The sequence below is a fragment of the Pseudomassariella vexata genome, assembly GCF_002105095.1.
Source record: "Pseudomassariella vexata strain CBS 129021 chromosome Unknown BCR38scaffold_4, whole genome shotgun sequence".
Taxonomy (NCBI): Eukaryota; Fungi; Ascomycota; class Sordariomycetes; order Amphisphaeriales; family Pseudomassariaceae; genus Pseudomassariella; species Pseudomassariella vexata.
Genome location: NW_024467959.1, coordinates 1,094,170 through 1,112,749, shown reverse-complemented (window position 1 = coordinate 1,112,749; position 18,580 = coordinate 1,094,170). Strand labels below are relative to the sequence as shown.

Genomic DNA, 18,580 nt, shown 5'->3' with positions numbered 1-18,580 from the left:
TAGTAGTAGCCAGGGGGCCAATTGAATTGCCACGAGCACATGCCAGCAAGAAGGAAAGTTTGGTCTACATTGAAGCTCTCTCCCCACACTTTCACGAGCTCAACCCGTCACCGCCGGCTAGACGCACCAGTCAGATCGTCCCTCCGCCCGACCAGAGCCAGTGACAGCCGCCCGAGCTTAAAACACGACACTACACCATACACGGCCCTGGACCGCTCACCCGTGGCGAGTCGAAGTAGCTACTTAACTTGGTTTTCCATACGCCCAGAAGTAAAGCCATCCCGACCACAGGTTGTTTGCATGAGGAGTTGCCATCTCTCAGCTGTGAGCAGAAAGTGAGAGCCGAACTTGAATATCGGACAGCCGTTTCATCCTCGTCGACTTCATCATCCTCGAAGCTACCCGATCTTTCACCATATTAAAACTTGGACCCATTCCATTGGAGCTTCTATTAGAACTCCCTTTGCCATATAAACACTTCCCTACCCCTCTGACATTTCGTGATAAACCGTTTGGCTCGTTTCCCATACCAGTACACGCCCACTGCCATATCTCTGTTATACCCTCGGCTTGCCGTTCATATCGTAACCAACTTATGCGCTCTCACCTTCGTCCTCCCTCTCACCATTTCTAGACAGCAAGCAATCATGGCAACTACGGCGACGATCCTGCAGGGTGTGACCATCTCGGGCGCAATTCAACCCGAGCACAAAAAGATCCTGACGCCCGAAGCATTGGCTTTCCTGACGCTGCTGCACCGCTCCTTCAATGGCACCCGCAAGGCCCTACTCGAGCGCCGCAAGATCCGGCAGGCCGAGCTCGACAAGGGTATATTGCCGGACTTCCTGCCCGAGACCAAGCACATCCGCGAGAATCCCACGTGGAAGGGTGCGCCGCCTGCGCCGGGATTGGTTGATCGCCGGGTAGAAATCACAGGGCCGACGGATCGCAAGATGGTGGTTAATGCTTTGAATTCGGATGTGTGGACTTACATGGCTGATTTCGAAGGTACGCCACTATATGCTCCTGGGCTTCTTGTGTTTGACAATGCCGAAACACGGCGGCATGTGAGGAATAACATATGAACCATGCTAACTGGCCTGCACAGATTCGAGTGCCCCGACATGGGATAATATGATCAACGGCCAGGTGAACCTGTACGATGCTGTGCGACGCCAGCTGCAATTCAAGCAAGGGCAGAAGGAGTACAAGATCCGCACCAACCGCGTGCTGCCGACCCTCATCGTGCGCCCGCGCGGCTGGCACCTGGAGGAGAAGCACGTCATCGTCGACGGCGACCCCATCTCAGGTTCGCTCTTCGACTTCGGCCTGTACTTCTTCCACAACGCCTTCGAGAGCGTCAAGCAAGGCTTCGGCCCTTACTTCTATCTTCCCAAGATGGAGTCCCACCTCGAGGCCCGTCTGTGGAACGACGCCTTCAACCTCGCCCAGGACTATATCGGCATGAGCCGCGGTACCATCCGCGGCACCGTCCTCATTGAGACGATCCTGGCTGCCTTTGAGATGGACGAAATTATCTACGAGTTGCGCGATCACAGTTCCGGGCTGAACTGTGGGCGTTGGGATTACATCTTCAGCGTCATCAAGAAGTTCCGTCAGAACAGCAGCTTCGTGCTGCCGGATCGAAGTGCCGTCACCATGACGGTTCCCTTCATGGATGCCTATGTTAGTTGAATCGCAATATCTGAAGAGAATTGGGAGCACGAAAGCTGACGTCAAACACACAGGTCAAACTTCTCATCCAAACCTGTCACAAGCGCGGTGTCCATGCCATGGGTGGAATGGCGGCCCAGATCCCCATCAAGGACGACAAGGCCGCAAACGACAAGGCAATGGAGGGCGTGCGAGCCGACAAGCTGCGCGAGGTTCGTGCCGGTCACGATGGGTATGTATCTTGTCCCACTCCGTTGTCTTACATGTGTCCAGGAACCGTACAGAAACCGTAGTACTAACATCAAACCAGCACGTGGGTGGCCCATCCCGCCTTGGCCGCTATTGCTTCCGATATCTTTAACAAACACATGCCGACGCCCAACCAGCTGTTCGTGCGCCGCGAGGACGTTAAGATTGGCGCAAACGACCTGCTCAACATGAACGTGCCGGGCCAGGTCACCGAGGAGGGCATCCGGAAGAACTTGAACATTGGCCTAGGTTACATGGAGGCTTGGATTCGGGGCGTGGGCTGTGTACCCATTAATTACCTCATGTATGTTATTGACCCTCACCGGCCCCCATCCCCCTCCCTCACTCTACGTAGTTATATTCCCTTTGTCAAAGTTTACACCTTGGACAATTACTCACAACCAATCGCCAATAGGGAAGATGCTGCCACCGCCGAAGTGTCCCGCTCCCAGTTGTGGCAGTGGGTACGCCATAGCGTCACTACGGCCGAGGGCAAAAAGGTCGACAAGTCGTACGCGCTCAAGCTTCTCAAGGAGCAGACGGACGCGTTGGCCAAGAACGCGCCCAAGGGGAACAAGTTTGGGCTTGCGGCGCAGTATTTTGCCGGTCAGGTCACGGGCGAGGACTATGCTGACTTCTTGACTACGTTGCTGTACAATGAAATTACTGCTGTGGGGAGTGCGAGCCCGGCTAGTAAGTTGTGAGTCGCCCAAGCGGATGGATAGCATATAACGGAAATGGAAATCGATCGAGTGTCCCAGGATGGCTTGAAGAGTTGAGAGAAATTTGGATTTGTACTATCTTATAATAAGGAGGTGATTTCCGTCATTGATTATTCGAGTGAATTTGCAGTTTGAACCTCCGGTTTCAATAATTCCAAGTTCGCGTAATTGTGCTGGCATGGAATGTAACATGAGGTGGTGTGCAAAATCAGTTATTTTTGATCCCTCCTGAGTCTCCAGAGGCTCTTCGTGTCCATGCGGGGCATTGAGGACTTACCATCCTTCGAAGCTCACACGGCGCAAAGTCTTGTGCTCGAAGCTCTGCTAGACTGCGGACATGGTATTGGTATAGGTGGGTTGCGACGCCTATGGATAAGGAGTTCTATACTTATGTTTGATGACATCTGGTGAGATATCTGAGATGCACGGCATTGGGATTTTGTATTCGTATTGTCACCAATGTCGACCAGTCTGGCAGCCTCCAACTTGAGCCCCGGGAGACGTTCAGCAATACCTCACCACAGAGGTATTCAGCTGCTGGGCTCAATCAGTGACGGTCCACTGGGAGTGGTACTAACAGCGGTGAAATTTCGGTCCACTTAGTGGTCCTCATAGGCCCAGTAACAATATGGCGCCACAAGGAAGTGGAAGATTTGGGCCAGTCGATCGACGGGTCGATTCAGACCTTACAAGGATGCAGACACGGAGGAGTCAGCAAATCATCTAATGAAATTGAGTAATGCTGCAGATGATATGAAAATCTTCGGCCAAGCATGCGTTGCCGTTGCAAGCCTGCCAGCCTCCCGCCAACGGTTGGGAGCTTGATTTCACTTGGCTTTGAATCCTAAGTGGGCTGAACAAGTGCTCGAAGTAGTGCAGAATATAGTGATGGTTGGACTTCGGGGGCCAGTAACCAGTTGATTGGAAGAGGCGGCTGAGTGCAGCAAACACCACCTGGCCCACCGCACGGTACCAGCTTTCTCTACCGCTGTCGTGGAAACTGGATACTCGATCTATTTTCGGAATGTTCACAATGAGCAAGTAGCCCTTGGATACCCCCCAGAAGACACTAAACGATCTTGATAATAGGCGGAGTGGGAAAAGTGCTGATTACCAATAGGGAGCTGGGACCGCTCTGGGACTGTACTGGAATGAGCGCACGGTACTCCAAGATCTGGAAATTGATCTACCCAGTGCGACCGTGTACCCACTCGGATCGCTATTTGTCAGTTTTCCTCGGCGCATTCCTGACAGGGCTGTCTGATGCCATTCACTCGAGGCCCAAAGGGCTGCAAACAGTAGGTTCTGCCTTGGTTGCATGGCGGTGCCATTGAGGAGGATTCATCAAGGCTCTCAGAAGTTTCAGGATACGTGAGTACACATAGCTGAAAACACAATATCTTCAGCCTGCTGATTGCCTGCGATATCGCATGGTCATTGATCTACTACATCTTCGCACGCTATTGCGCCCCTGGTTATCTCAACCGTAGCCAGCTTTGGCACGATCACCAAGCTATTCTCGGAATATAGACGGGTGTTCCCCAGCACCCGTAAATTTGCAGTACTTTGCCCGGTACCTCTGCACCTACCCTTCTGTGGCCATTTCCCGTCCCCCCATTCCCAGTGCACCATAGGGGCTATTTGCCACTCACTCCAGGGCTATTCGCCAGGGCAGTGCAGTGCCCGGGGTGAATCAGCGCCGACGAGGCTGGCGGTACTCCAGTGCGCGCAAGTGCTAAGCAGAGGTACCTCCTCCTCTCTGGGCAAAGTCCTACTGACGCGGATGCATCTCCATATCACCGAAAGTGGTCTAGTGACCGCGCCAAAATTGATTACGGTCTCGACAGAGAGCATGTCGCGAGGCCCACTCCTCTATGCACCCTTGGCTGGCATGCCATTCGAATTGTGTCAGTAGCCCGCTCTCAAGTTGCCGTCGCCGCAACGCCACCAGATGAGCTGACAGAAAAACATGGCTAGATGTACTGTGTAACCCATCCTAGCCATCCCGGGATTGAATCTCAGATCCTGGGGGCGCAGCTTCTTAGGTGGCCATCTCCTCGTTTTCTTTATCCGTCTGCCTGCGGTATTCCCGTCGTCTCTTTCACTTCGCACGCGCCATCAGTAGAGAGCGGATCGGATCCTATCTGTTTCTCTTCTGTCTGCTCCTCCGGCCCCTCGTCTTCGACTGCCTGCAACTGTCGACCGCAGGATAAACAGACGATTTAGTCACAAAGACGGCTTCGTGAACCGGACGGAGCAAATTTCCAAAGTCGTCGCTGCCATGGTCCTATCCCGTTTCACGTCACCGCGCTGGTTTCTGTTGCCGACGATATGGCTTCTCGCCGGCAGAGTATCAAGCGGTGCTCTTGCCGCGTGGTGGACGGAAATTGGACCGAGTGTGATGATGCAAGACGATAAGACCGGCGATATTCGATACAGTCTGTGCAACAGCCAGGACACGCCAATTTTCCCCGAAAATAAGTCCATCACGGTGCCTTTGTTTCAGTATGCGCCCAAGAACGGGTCAGATTTGACAGGAGCCGGGTGGTGGGATGGCTCTTCTACTCAGGTAAGCTGACAAGACCAAGTAGCGATATGGCATACGTACCACGTTGCCGTGTATGCAACAGGCAGTACTCTTGTAGAAAAGCCTGTGCTGACACCAGCATCAGGCGTCTATTTTCTACCAGGATGATGCGGGCCGCATCATAAACTCCCTTCTCAAATGTGACTGGGACACAGGTTTTTGGTCTAACACGGGCGATTGGATCATTTCAGCAGGATCATCTTCAGTCTCGTCTACGACAGGTCTGTCAGTCGTCCTGCTCGGATCCGAAGATGGTTATCGTGTCTTCTACAGCGACACCGCAGAGAAACTCCGATATCTAGGCTACACAACAGACTCCGATTGGGCCGATTATGGGGCAGTATCAAACGATGAGGTGGCCGGGACGGCCATAGGAGCCATGTTCTCGGGGGGGAACAACATAACGGTCGTGACGCCCAGAGATTCTCAAAATATGGAGGTCTCTAGGTTTGCTAAAGACGACTCGTGGTATATATGTGAGTTTATCTGCTGCCAAACATGCCACTTCAGCAATGCTAACAACCCACAGCAACCTTTCCCCATCCCCTCACTGACGAGTTGGCCACAAACTCCACAAACACGACCAGCTTCACGCTCAATGCAACAACAACGCCCAACTTCACCCTGCCGGCCTGGGACGGCAAGCCGGCGTCTCTGGGCGTGAGCATAGACAGCGACGGCGCTCGGTCCATCTTTTATATTGGCACTGACAGTCAGTTGTACCAAGTGGCCAATAGCGACGATGACGACGCCTGGAGGTTGTACTCACGTCCCAACGAGACCTTCTGGCCCAAAGCCGACGAATCCAACGGTCGTTTGGCTGTCGCGAACAACCCGGGCTCCTCCGCATTGCGAGTGTACTACGTCAGTGGAGGAGCAGTCATAGAAGCTAACGGAGACGACCACAAATGGTCGACCGCCGCCGCTCTGCCAACAGTCAACACCTCCACAAGCGCTGCGGCATCATCATCACCACCATCATCATCATCATCAACCTCGTCCTCAGCATCCGCAGGATTGTCGACCGGTGCCAAGGCAGGGGTCGGTGTTGGCGTCTCGCTGGGTGCTATCGCAGTAGCAGGCATGATTGGCACAGTATTATTTCTTCGTAAGCGGCAGCAGCGCCGTGATGCAAAGGAGCAGGCCGCGATGCATAATGGAGGACATTTGCCGCACAACCCGGGGGCGGAGTACACGCAAGCGACAGGATATCCCCCGACCACACACCCTAATGGTGCGCACGGCGGATGGTACCCGCAGCAGGACAAGGCCCCATCTGTGATGGGCGAGCTGCAGGGCCCGGGAAATATACACGAAATGCCCGAGAATAGGAAGACGATGCATGAGATGATGGGTGAGGGGCATTATAGGGAGGCGCCTTAGTAGCTGTCGGTTTGTCTGAAGTGCATCATCTCAGCGATAAGATGTTGATTATATATCTCATAGAATTGAGCTGCAGAAGTGAGCTAACCGCTAAAATACAAATGTAACACTTCAGCATGGAACCAACTTAGTAACGTACCAGAAGCTGTACAGTCACATTCCTACACTATTGCCCAGGTGCGTGTTTGTTTCCCTGAGCGCCTAGGACTTCGTGGGTAAGGACTGACAACTTACAGGAGTCAATGCTGATATTGCAAAGTCGTGCATTCTAGGTTACAAACAAGTACCACTAAATTCGTACTCTCTGGCCGGACGTAAGTTTGGAAGAAAAGGGGGCAAAGATACTCTTGACGTCAAGGTTTCCCCAAAGGGGGTATAATTCGCAAGCTTGCGACCTAGAGAACCGGCAGTACAATTCCACCGTCGGGGTCCTCAGTGGCGGTGTGTAATATGAACATGGGTAAACAATTCATCCCCATCTAGCAATAGCTGACAGGAAGCACTGCACTATGCTCATAGTCGCCATTCGAGAGACGAGAACAGCCATTCAGCTCAAGCCCATGGACCCGCATTGGTAACTAGGAAACTGTCCGCATATCACGCAAGGCGATGCCGAGGTGCCGCTGGCAGTTGGTTCCCTCTCGGCCGTTGTAGGCAGGGCAGGCTACTAAGAGCACGCAGCCATCTTCAGCGGTTCTGATTCAGGAAGTCAATGAAGTCGATGAAGTCAAAGAATCAAGGAAGGCCGTGTAATGTTACAGGCACTTGCTTATGCTAGGAACGGGAATGCCCACACTCAGGGGCAGTAGACTATCGAGTCCCACGACTCCGCACGGAAGATGCAGCGGAAAATTCGCTTCCGATCTCAAACACAATGCTTGTGGGCTGACACTCGAAGGTGTGTAACTGCTGTTGGGTATTTCACGAGGAAGGTGTCAGCCACGTGGTATGCGGAAGGGGCTGTGAAATGTCAGAGGCGCTGGAGTTCAGTTGAACGAGGCAAAACCGGATGAGCTAGAGCTCTTTTTGTGTGTATACATTATCATTCCATCGCTGGAATGTCCCAGGTAGTTCAAGTCAGCTTACTTTGAAAGTATCGTTGTCGAGCCAGAGGCTCTTCTATAATTCATCTGTGATGAGACTCTACTGTACGCTCGGTACATATGAGCGCCAATTATAAAATTTCAAAGCAAGTTTGGGTTCAGAAAAGGTAGTTCCGAAATTGTGTCGTGGTGCATTCCGCCCATTGTGCGGGCACACACATCGCTGTCCAAGAAGTCCTGTATGATCTTACCACACAATGTGCCCTGGAACCCGGAAGCAGGAGCCTAGTACCAATGCCACTACTGTAACTCCCGGAATCCCACAATGCCCATAACCAGTCCGTGTAATCCAAACCTCGTCCAGAACTACCCAATCCCCTATTCCAAATAAAAAAAAGATCGGTCCTGTAACCGCCGCTCCGGGATCGATTATGCCAGTCAATGGTGAACGGTGAGAAAGTGAAAGGTCGCCAGGGGCGATCGTTTGAACATAAGGAACATGTTTTTTTTAGAAGGTACTTCCCCGGATACCAGCCTTCTCGTCGATGTATCGGAATCGTTCGCGCTCTTTCCGGTCCTTGAGCAGGCAGGCGGTGGCCATGATGAGTGCGACGTCGATGCCGACCATGCCAAACACAGCCGTGAAGATGTTGTCGATAAAGATGTTGCCGAAGGACGTCAGAGGTGTGCTGCAGCCCTTTAGGAGGGCAGCGGCAGCAGGGCTCGGGCAGGTGGCATCAGTGACGAATGCGGGCGAAGTACTATTGAAGAATCCGCAGCATTGAAACTAGAGCAGTTGTTAGTTCGTTCATTTTCTTTTTCCCACGGCCGTTTCAACTAACTTCGGTCTGCAGCAGGTCCTGGATAGCTGCAGGCTGTGCTATCCAGATGTCATGGAACACCTCCTTCGTCCTTAGAGTGATGATCCACAGATCTAAACCGATGATCAAAGTGAAAATGGCGTCGGCGACGATCAGGTATCCGGCGAACTTGAGCCATCCTCGAGCGGGTGTCGACAGAGCCGGGAGGGTGACGAGGAAGATGAGTAATGTGAAAATGGCGTTGACGATACCAGCTACACACTGTTAGTTGCGGATTCCCCGTGTAGCGCCCACACTTGCCAACCTACCAGTCAAAGGAAATGTCCGGTACAGCAGATCCCGCGCCGCCTCTTCTCCTTCTGTTGGTTCGTTAAAGCAGGTGTTGAGTACGATGACGGAAAATCCGAGCATAACGGCGCCCATGGTCGCGAACAGCCCGTCGATGGCCACGAAGGCCGCGAGCACTTTGTTGACCATGATTCCGGCTTTTCTTTTCCTCCCTTTTTTTCTTTCTTTTTTCCTTTCGTTTTACCAAGAGCAGCACGCTAGTTGGCCCCGAGTTGTTGATCTCGAAGTAGTTGGCCGCGCAGTCTTTTCCACCTATCTGGTCCTGGGACCTTCTTCCTTGCTCGATCCTCCACTATTAAACTTGGTATTCGAAGTAAAGTGACGACCGGCGTCTGTGAATGAAATGTTGTCTGGTGCGACGCGAAAAGGAGTGGCGCTACTGGGCTCCGGGAGAAAATGAGAATGAATGTGATGTCGAAGTCTATCGACCAGTAACGGAAAGGGTGTACCTATACTCGAAAGGGAATGCGGATGGAAGAAAAGAGAATGCGTGAAACAGAGGCCACGACTATGACAGATCAGTGGAGAATAACCTGATGCATGGAGGACCTTGGATTGAACAGCGCACACAGACCAGATACAAGCGCCAGGCCCATCAATTCTTACCCTGTTCTGCGTCTTGACGAGCGAAAATAGCGAAAGCTGGCGACAAGATACCCGCCAAAGAGAAAAGCCGATTGAGACATTGGGTAGGCAAGGGGGCTGAGACTCAGCCAGCAGAAACAGGAAACACCCTTGGTATCCACCCACAATGATGCAACCTCTGCCGCAGCACCACATCCAGAAACTCACGATGTGCCCTCTCCGACAGATGATGTTTCATTTGTCGTTAGGGGCCGTGGCAGTCCATTATGGTTACGTCTTGAGGCGACACAGCGCTTCATCCCGCTCATGCACGAGCCAGATGCCGCGCAGTGCATACCAAATTGCCAGGGAACTGCACGATTGCCGACCAATCACGGAGACTTGGCCGCCGTGCCCCTGTCCCTAGTTGCGAGTAATCGAATGATGCTGTCTGAGAGCATATTGAGGCTCTTACGGCTTGTGGGTTTGGACAATTTGGTACTAAGTACTGCCATTTTGACTCTCGGCCCTCGTCAGCGGCCTTACCACTGAAGGTGGTTCTATCATCGGATGTTCAACGTTGATTGGATTCTCAAAGCTCAATCGAGCCCATCGACGGCCGGGCTCTGGCTGCTCTAAGGCGCTGTAGCTAGCAGAGTCAGCACGTGTGGGAGCGTTGTCGTCCCGTTCCTCTGACCCGACTATCATTGGCCTCAGCTGAAGGGTGAGTGAGGCTGATTATATAAATTGGTATTGAAGGGTGAGAGTAAAGCACGCGGACAGACGTTGCAAATTTGATGCTACAATCTGCAGCGAATCATCCGTTGCACAACAAAGCATGGGAACCCAATTTGGGGATTTTCCGCATGGCGCAAGGATGCTAGCCCTGAAGTATTAATAGTAGAGGTTCCAGATAGACTCAGGGCTAAGAGCTGGCATATGTTTGAACCCTTGCCCTACCTCACCACTCCCTCTTGTCTCATCAGAGCAACAATTTACTATGGTATAGCAAATGGAAGACCAGCGTAGCCTGCCAGAAAGATCGTCACACGTGCAGGACACAGCTTCAATCAGTTCAACATGCTACCTGTTCTCACTACCACATCGGTACCACACCGGACGGCCGCATGTGTAAGACGCGCAAGCAGGCTTGCTTTGGAAGATGTGTGCAACCTGGCAGGCGCCTTTGGGAAGGACAACACGGGGTTGACCGAGTAAGGGGAGGCGTAAGATTTTTGCCAACCTCGAACTAGGCACAACAGAATCCTCCACTTCAAGTCCCAATAATACGGTACTGTGCGATATCTGCGATTCAGATGAGACCATGACGCAGAATACCAGGTACACAAGCGCTTCAGCATGTCTGTTGTAGTGGCCACAGCATGTGTGAATTGGGGTTACTCTGTGAGCTTTTGTCTGCAAACTCCCACTCGAGCGAGTCGCGCACGGTGGGTTTCCGCTGGGCAACGGAACCGGGACTGTAAGCCACATCGGTACTGGAAGCCCGATGTTAAGTCTTTGGTGAGACATCCTTGTGAGCCGTCTGAAAAGTGCTGTATTGTGCGTCGAAATGCCCTCCAGTTAAGTTTGGAATGGACCGGCAGTCTAATGCTCTGTTCCTCGGGAAGTGATGATTATTAGCCTGCTAAAGAGATGAGATAACAGCAGACAAGCATCTGAGGCACCTCGGCCCCAAACGATCACAACGTATTGGTCAAGAGAATGTCCAGAATAGCCGAAGTTGGAGTCTGGGAAGTGGATGAACCTCAACACAGTGAGTCAATCTTAGGAGGAATGACTGTAGGTTCGGCATTGGGAACGGTTCAACATCGCGTGGCAATGGAAGACTTCAAGCAAGACCTACACGAAAAGTCCCGCGACTTGCCCGTTTACAGAGGTCCCAGAGCTCCCGACTGGCGAGAAACTTTCAACTTTTGAGACGGGCGAGGAAGTATCTTGACATGTAGCAGAGGATGGGTGGTGTAGTCCCTTCCGTCTCGTTAGTGGACTTGCGGCCATAGTACTTACTTGTTCCGTCATCGATGATGGGGGAACTACACAAGCGGCAAACGGAGTACTTTCTTTCTGCTTTGGACTGAAGGGCTGGCGCTGGTTTGACCGGCTTCCCGTCAATTGATGGGCAACCTCACATTCGTACCGAAGACGAGCAGGCATCTAAAATGTTGTTTGCAACTTAGACGAGTGCAGTTACGACTAATTTCTGTATATTGAGCCTTCCAGACGTATGACGGGTAGAGTAACTAGTCTTGCAGGAATAAGGCAAGTCGCTACTTTGGCAGTAAACTGTTGCTGTCAGGTTGTGCTTGCCCGCTGAATGCAGTTTTAAAATGGGAAAATATCATACCCCTCCCAAGTCAAACGACAATTCCCCGTAGGCATTTCAGCAAGATTCTTTCTTCGGCAAAACCTGCAAGATCTACCTCTTCAGTCTCCAATCCTCTGGTTCGGCTGCGATAATCGTCAATCCCAGTCAAGCCTCCAATCAACGACGATCCGGCTACAACGTAGCAGTAAACAGCCAGCACACCAAGTCAGTTAGAATGGTCTCCTTTGCAACGTCCTCAATGCTGCTTCTGCATTTTTATTCCCCATCATTGTCCGCAATAATTCCCCAATGGCTTCTGGCCTGGGTCCTCGGGCGAAACCTTTCGCAAATCTGCATCTGTGATGAGAAGCCTTTTTTGTTTGTCGGGTTGTCGGTTCGCCTGATGGGTACCCCCGGCCCCATTAGCGTTCAACTCCGAGGCTCTGATTTTCTTTTCTCGGCATCACGCTCAATTGACGACAGTAATCTTGCGATATCACCTCTCTCTCCGCTCTTGTACCCTTGTTGCCGGTTCTCGATGCGGGCCAAGCTGTGGACAAAAACACTGGCTTATCCCTACTAAATTCCCAAACACCTAGGTCAACAACGAACGTGATAAATATAATACTAGCCCGCAAACTGAGTTACGTAAGGGTAATAATCGTATCAGTCACTAAGCAACAGATAGGTAGTAGAGCTATCCTATATATTTATAACTACTTAATTGTGCTGGAGCCATCCTGTAACAGCTGGTGAACCGGTTTTTTTTGTCCACAGATTGCGGGCCTAATCTGAATCCTGGTCTCGAATGGCGTGTCAACACGGCTCAACTTGACCACATGACGGACTTGGTTGTTGCACGAAGGCAAAAAAACCTTTCTTTGCTCTTCCAATGCCTCAACATGAGATGGGGGTTACAATGCATCATCATCCCAATCATGTTCCCCAGGTCCCGTTCCAAGTGATGCATCATAATTGTCGCTAGTTTTGACTATCTCGAGCAGGGGTGACTCGCAATGGCCGGCAGCGGGAAGCAGCACAGAGGCGACGCATTGGCGCACAGCGTACCATATACAGGTTGCCAAATAGTCGAGACACGCTCCCAGCGTCCTTCATCTGTCCTACAAGGCTCGCACTCATTGGAGACGGAGGACCGTGGCGAGCTGCCCCTGTTCGCCCTGTGCAGGCCAAATGTGCGCCAGCGTCGGACCGCGAAGCTGTCTTGAGGGGTCGTCGCTATTGCGACCAGCGAATGGGACAAGTACATGGCCATCAGCAGTCGCTGACAGGTGCTTCCGGGCTACGAACCTGCTGTGGAGAGTCAGTCGACGGGACCTTGAACTTCGACATCGCCCAATCGCATCAATCCCTGCCGTCCATCCACACCAACCAGCCTGCAGCCCATGCTGCATCGAAACCATTAACAACCCCTGACGTGATTGCACCTCCTTCTGCAACCTGCAGAACCCACTGCCGGATGCTTTACGCGCAGAGAAGCTCTGATGAGTCTGAATTCGCGAGGCAGATTTCCAAGTCTTTCGCCGTCTCCACGACTCGGGATGGGAAACAAAAGTGTTTCGGATGCTCGAATCCATCAGACATCCGCTACCGGCCCCGTAAGCACTTACGATAGCCAGTCAGCTGGGTACGGGGGACCTCATTGCACTGAGCGCTTCTTGATCCCAGAGATGGGACTGCGCCCCACCCAGGTGCAATACTCATTAAGATTATGCATCCACGCAGAGCGTATTTCATCTGCTCCAGACCGCCGTGGGGCGCGTTCGTGATGTTTCTGCTATGACCGTCACGTCGCCAGGCTTTTAGTGCGCCGCCGAATTTACTGTGCTTTTCATGACTCGATGCGGGTGTTTGTGTAGTTGCTGACTGACAGCTTACAGTGCGCCGCCGGCGTCGAGAACCCCCGAAAGAGAGAAGCGAGCTAAGCGGCGGCCGGTGCAGCAGTCGCGAAACCACGCCGCAGAACCGACAGACAGTCATTGACAGGCCCGCATCAACTCTGGGGCCACTATCAACCCACGCTTCAGGGGTACGCCTGCAGGATTCGCGCAATTGGCGTCAATACACACTAGGTAAGGTAACAAGCTCCAAGAACTGCTCCCACTTCATAGAGATGGTCACACTGCTGCAAGCTCCTATGTGTGAGTGATGAGATAGTCCATCAAAGACTCATTGAGAATACACCCTCCCCTCCCCTCCCCCGCCCAGCCCGGCTCTCTCGTGGTTCCCGATTTCCCAAGCAACTTGGAATCTTGGATTCCGGCAGCACCAGCTGCAGCCACACCGGCGTCCGTTGCGAGGTTCCCCCAACGCTGCCGGTACTGTCAGATGATGGTCTCCGAAATGCAGAGTGAAGAGAAGAGATTGAGAAGTGTAAGGGCCCTTTGCTAGCTGCAGACGAACTTGGTGCTCCAGATGCCAGAGCCCTGTTCATGCTTGGGTCTACCTAGGATGTTGCCTGCGACTATTGCTTGCTACTTTGTCCTGTCCCTCGGCCGTTTCTACCACCTTCCCTCCTTCAGGAACCCAACCTCCCCTCTGACTGGCTCGTCTTCGATGCACCCATCTCCACCCCCCTGCTGTAGGTTGATGAGAACAGCGTGGTGGGTCCAAGAACCCGAAAGTCTCCAAGACCGCCACCCCCCGCCTTCGCTTTTTAACTGTCTGGCCGTGGCCACCAGGAGCCCGTGTGTTACCACCTCGCTATCCTCTTTTCAACCATCCCGCATTCACCTTTCCTGATCAATCAAACCAAATTGATACTGACATCGTTCCGGTCTTCCTCTACAGGGGAACTCCATATCCAAAAGCGTGTTTGACAGATGCCCGAGGCTTGACCTTTTTCCCACCTCGTCACCTCGAACCAGCAGCGGCAGATCAGCAAGCCAGCAAGCGACTTTAAATTTTTTTGTTTTATTTCATTGTTTCGGTGCAGCCAAAAGATCCAGCGAGACAAACCAATTCCCCATTTTGGCCGTGCCGACTTTCCTTGCTGGGGGCGCGACCGTCAAACAAAGCAAATAAAAAAATTAAACCCGAAATTCTTCGCTTTCTTCCGACGGAGACACCAGACTCGATCCAGCAGGCACCCAACCAGGTTTCTGCGACGCGTGCACTCAAGCCTTTTCCAGCCTGCCACCGCCTACTACAACAAGTTACCCTCACTGAGCCTCTCCGCTCAACACCAGATCAAGTATAGGGCGTCGGCACCACGACCAAAACAGCATCTCCACCATTTTTGCCTTTTTCTCGTGATACCCTTTCGCAGCACCTCGACCAAAATGGCCGACATCACCGATCAACACGATCAAACGTCGCCCGGCGACCTCGACGACTCCCACGCCGTCGGCAATGGCAACTCGGGCGCCGGCGAGCCCCGTGGTGTCAAACGCCAGCGCAACAGCATCGCCGACGACGATGACGACGATGACGATAAGGCTGGTCGCGAGCGTCGCAAGATTGAGATCAAGTTCATCACGGACAAGTCGCGTCGCCACATCACCTTCTCGAAGCGCAAAGCTGGAATCATGAAGAAGGTTTGTCTTCCCACCCATTTGGTCAATTCGTTACAGCAGGCAATCGCGCGTCTATGCTTTTTGTCTTGTGTGCACTGCACTGCGCTGCACTGCACTGCATTGTACATTCCCGCTCCTGTCATCGCGGCCCGCATCCGAGTATTCGACGCGGCGCTTGTCGTTTGAAGCTTGAACCCGAACTTTACGGACGCTGACACGTCAATTCGCCTAGGCTTACGAACTCTCCGTTCTTACCGGCACTCAAGTTCTCCTCTTGGTCGTGTCGGAAACCGGCTTGGTCTACACCTTCACCACGCCTAAGCTCCAGCCTCTTGTCACGAAGGCCGAGGGCAAGAACCTCATCCAGGTAAGAATTGCGAAGCTACGTGTTTTCTTGGCGCCTTCAACTGACCATGACCCCCAGGCATGCTTGAACGCGCCCGAGCCCACTCCAGGCAACGAGAATGGTGTCGACGATGGTAACCAAGTCGACTCTCCCGAAGAGCAATCAAACCAACACATGCCGCCTCAGTCGAACCGACCCGGAATGGGACAAAACCCGCACATGCCGCCCAACTACATGCCGAGTGTGCCCATGGACCCTCAGCAGGCCCTCGCCTACCAGAATTACGTTCAACAGCGCGGTGCGCAATACGCCATGCCACCCCAGTCGGGCCTCCCCCAACATACCTCTCACCAATCCTAAAGGTCATCACTCTGATGACACTATTGTGCCTGCGCCTGCCTGATACCCGACTTTAATGCATTCACGAGGTTCTGATTTCCACCGAGGCATGCCGATCTTGATACACTCATAATATGCGAGGCACCGGTGGACCGGCGTTGTTTGGTCACCTGGATTGACTATTTCTGCTCTTTCTACACGAATTGATTCCCCCTACCCCCCACCCAAGTATTCCCCGGACTCGCTTCTTCGCGACTGCCTTCCATCACTATAGTTCAGATGAGCCTCATCTCGCATCTCAACAAATAATCATCGGTCGTCATCCTCAATGGGACTGGCGGGCGGGCTCGAGCGTTTCACTGGTACGGCAACTATCACCTGCCCAGTCTCTCTGTAACGAAACCAGGCTCGCGGCAAACCCTCGTTGATGATTTGGACCCTTGGCCACTACTCGCTGAGCTGCTCAAGGATGCCTTAGAATAAACTCGGATGGAGGATTTGATGACTCGATCTCAGCATAAATTTCAACAAGCACCCCCAGCATCTCGACGTGGTCCAAGGGTGTTAAAGACTGCAACGACTCTCATGATATCAAGGCTACGGTGGTGAATACATAACCATGGGTCTGGTCATGTAAATGACCCCAGGACCGATTTCTCCACATACACCTGGGCCTATTCATCAACCGTTTTTTGGACTACTCATTTCTCGTCCCGAAAGTTTCACCCCCTCTACTTGCTCTCTTCACTTGCAGAGCATGGAAAGCAGTTGCAGACATTGGTGCGACAAACGACGGTAGGCTCGTCGACGGAAAAGGCGAATTGTATGATAGCATCTTCCTTTCATAGATCCACCACAATGGCATTCGGTAATTGACTGCGGTATTGTCCTTCCGAGTACGTGACGGTTATTTCCTGTAGTTCCTCGAGATTCGAAACATTATAGGAGACGTACATGGCCACAAATCAACTTGAAATCGATCGGCATACGACGATGCACTAGTATGTGCAACAAGTCCCACGTTTGTGGTCCCGGGGTGAACAGGTCAAACTTCCGGTGACACCAAAGAAGCGTACAGATGACAACTAGACTCATAGCTGCGCCATGGGAGCATCAATGTCGTTCGTTGCCAACCTATTACTCACGGGTAAGGAACTTGTGTCTGGAGTTGGGTTAACATCAACCCGAGGTTCTGGAAGCGAGAAGAACAGCAAAGGAAATGGAGTAGGAACAGATCTGCCCCGGAAGCGGGCTGAAGGCAATACAATGCGTTGGAGGCCAAGACGGTGCCTGCCATGATTCACAGAGCCAACCACGCTGTCCATGGGGTTCGTTGTGTTGTGACACCTGGACCTTTCCTCGACATCGTTGTGCTTGTGCGAAGATTCGTGGGGCGCATCTAGGGGTTGATAAAACCTAAGATCCGTCCAACCGGGGTAGTTCGAGCGCTAAGTGCGATAACCGAAGCATTTTGCGTTTCTCCTTGCAGGATCGTTTGGCAAGCTCGTTTTTGTCACTTTCCTGGCGTTTGCGGTCCGTCACCCGTAAGGCAGGATGCCAGGCTTGACAGGATCGACCTGGTAAAAGGGGGGGCTCTTTTCTCGGGAACCACCAGGAACCTTGAGCTAGGAAATGCAGAGAGGTCGCGAATAGGAGGCGCCACAGAGGATATCCTCGAAGTGGGCGGGTCGCCGCAGAAATCAAAATGTTTGCATTTGCCCCTTGGTGGACAGGTAGGACGACAGGTGGCAGGTTCTTTTGCCGTTGCGCAAGTGCGTACAAGCGCGTTGTGGGAGTTGAAGGCCGGATCTCGGGATGTAGGTCTTGATCAAGGGCCGCCTGGGACACAGAACAATATTCAAGATTCTGGTGTGATATTTACCTGCGGAACCGCCTCTCCGAGAAGATACCTGAGGCACGTATAGAGCTTCCAGGCTTGTTGGTCGATGCTCCTATTTCTAGTCAGTTTTGTCTTCTCCTTGAAATAGATTGAAATAGAGTAGGATACAAGGCGACTTGGCTTATATGCTCCCAATGCCGAGCATTTTCTTCTTTGCACACCTGACTCTTGTTGTCAGGTTCTCGAAACGATTGTTATGACGAACTAAAATTATGGCATTGCATAATCAGTGCTGGAGTGATCAAGAGACGGGTATTTGCAAAGTCGACTTGGATTCAGAACGACACAGATATTAAAAAGGAAACCGAGAAGAAGAGGAGACTGAGCAAACAAATAAGTGGCTGGCCTGAAACAAACCCGTCGATATCTCAACTTTCAGATCTACATTCGTCGGCGCTGCCCGTGGACCCAAACAGGCAAAGTATAGCAAGCCCGCCAGCCCACCTCACTGGTTTGAAAGCTTGCTCTAACCACGAAGGGGCCGAGAAAGGCCAAGTCCAAGTTCATGCACATGCATCAAGGCGTGTGTGGTTCTTCCCGTACCTGATGGTTGGCACCAAGCAACAGCAAAGGTGAGCTAGGCGCATCTGGAAAGGTGCCGACCGCTCATTCGGTAGCCCGGGGATGGAGCATACTAGGTGAGCTCGTCTTCTGTCAACGAACACGGTGTAAGTGGCATAGTTCGCCGTTCCTGAGTTCCGGCTTAAGTGCTGGTCCAACGGCGTATGATCCAGCCAGCCACTCG

The 18,580-nt window shown here is 52.5% G+C and overlaps 6 protein-coding genes across 6 annotated transcripts; 5 read left to right on the top strand and 1 right to left on the bottom strand.

The window, feature by feature from the left end:
- Positions 1–493: 493 nt before the first annotated feature.
- On the top strand, positions 494–2,764 carry BCR38DRAFT_154010 (malate synthase). Its single transcript, XM_040853739.1, has 5 exons — positions 494–1,008; positions 1,109–1,686; positions 1,749–1,906; positions 1,985–2,227; positions 2,339–2,764. The coding sequence occupies exons 1-5, from the start codon at positions 648–650 to the stop codon at positions 2,625–2,627; spliced, it is 1,629 nt and encodes a 542-aa protein (XP_040717901.1). The 5' UTR covers positions 494–647; the 3' UTR covers positions 2,628–2,764.
- Positions 2,765–4,743: 1,979 nt separating this feature from the next.
- On the top strand, positions 4,744–7,064 carry BCR38DRAFT_153959 (uncharacterized protein). Its single transcript, XM_040853738.1, has 4 exons — positions 4,744–5,214; positions 5,318–5,708; positions 5,762–6,792; positions 6,852–7,064. The coding sequence occupies exons 1-3, from the start codon at positions 4,927–4,929 to the stop codon at positions 6,613–6,615; spliced, it is 1,533 nt and encodes a 510-aa protein (XP_040717900.1). The 5' UTR covers positions 4,744–4,926; the 3' UTR covers positions 6,616–6,792; positions 6,852–7,064.
- An 833-nt stretch (positions 7,065–7,897) lies between these two features.
- On the bottom strand, positions 7,898–9,102 carry BCR38DRAFT_153943 (uncharacterized protein). The gene is made up of 3 exons (XM_040853737.1): positions 8,788–9,102; positions 8,501–8,733; positions 7,898–8,445 (listed from the first exon to the last, which is right to left on the bottom strand). Exons 1-3 carry the CDS (start codon positions 8,954–8,956, stop codon positions 8,167–8,169), a joined length of 681 nt encoding a protein of 226 aa, XP_040717899.1. The 5' UTR covers positions 8,957–9,102; the 3' UTR covers positions 7,898–8,166.
- Positions 9,103–11,603: 2,501 nt separating this feature from the next.
- BCR38DRAFT_426536 (uncharacterized protein) lies at positions 11,604–12,457 on the top strand. The gene is made up of 2 exons (XM_040859781.1): positions 11,604–11,695; positions 11,757–12,457. Exon 2 carries the CDS (start codon positions 11,953–11,955, stop codon positions 12,298–12,300), a length of 348 nt encoding a protein of 115 aa, XP_040717898.1. The 5' UTR covers positions 11,604–11,695; positions 11,757–11,952; the 3' UTR covers positions 12,301–12,457.
- Positions 12,458–12,627: 170 nt separating this feature from the next.
- On the top strand, positions 12,628–14,827 carry BCR38DRAFT_510001 (uncharacterized protein). Its single transcript, XM_040865003.1, has 5 exons — positions 12,628–12,910; positions 12,997–13,333; positions 13,616–13,807; positions 13,903–14,108; positions 14,335–14,827. Exons 1-5 carry the CDS (start codon positions 12,734–12,736, stop codon positions 14,635–14,637), a joined length of 1,215 nt encoding a protein of 404 aa, XP_040717897.1. The 5' UTR covers positions 12,628–12,733; the 3' UTR covers positions 14,638–14,827.
- On the top strand, positions 14,828–16,294 carry BCR38DRAFT_153906 (uncharacterized protein). The gene is made up of 3 exons (XM_040853736.1): positions 14,828–15,271; positions 15,483–15,617; positions 15,675–16,294. Exons 1-3 carry the CDS (start codon positions 15,017–15,019, stop codon positions 15,954–15,956), a joined length of 672 nt encoding a protein of 223 aa, XP_040717896.1. The 5' UTR covers positions 14,828–15,016; the 3' UTR covers positions 15,957–16,294.
- The last annotated feature ends 2,286 nt before the right edge of the window (positions 16,295–18,580 follow it).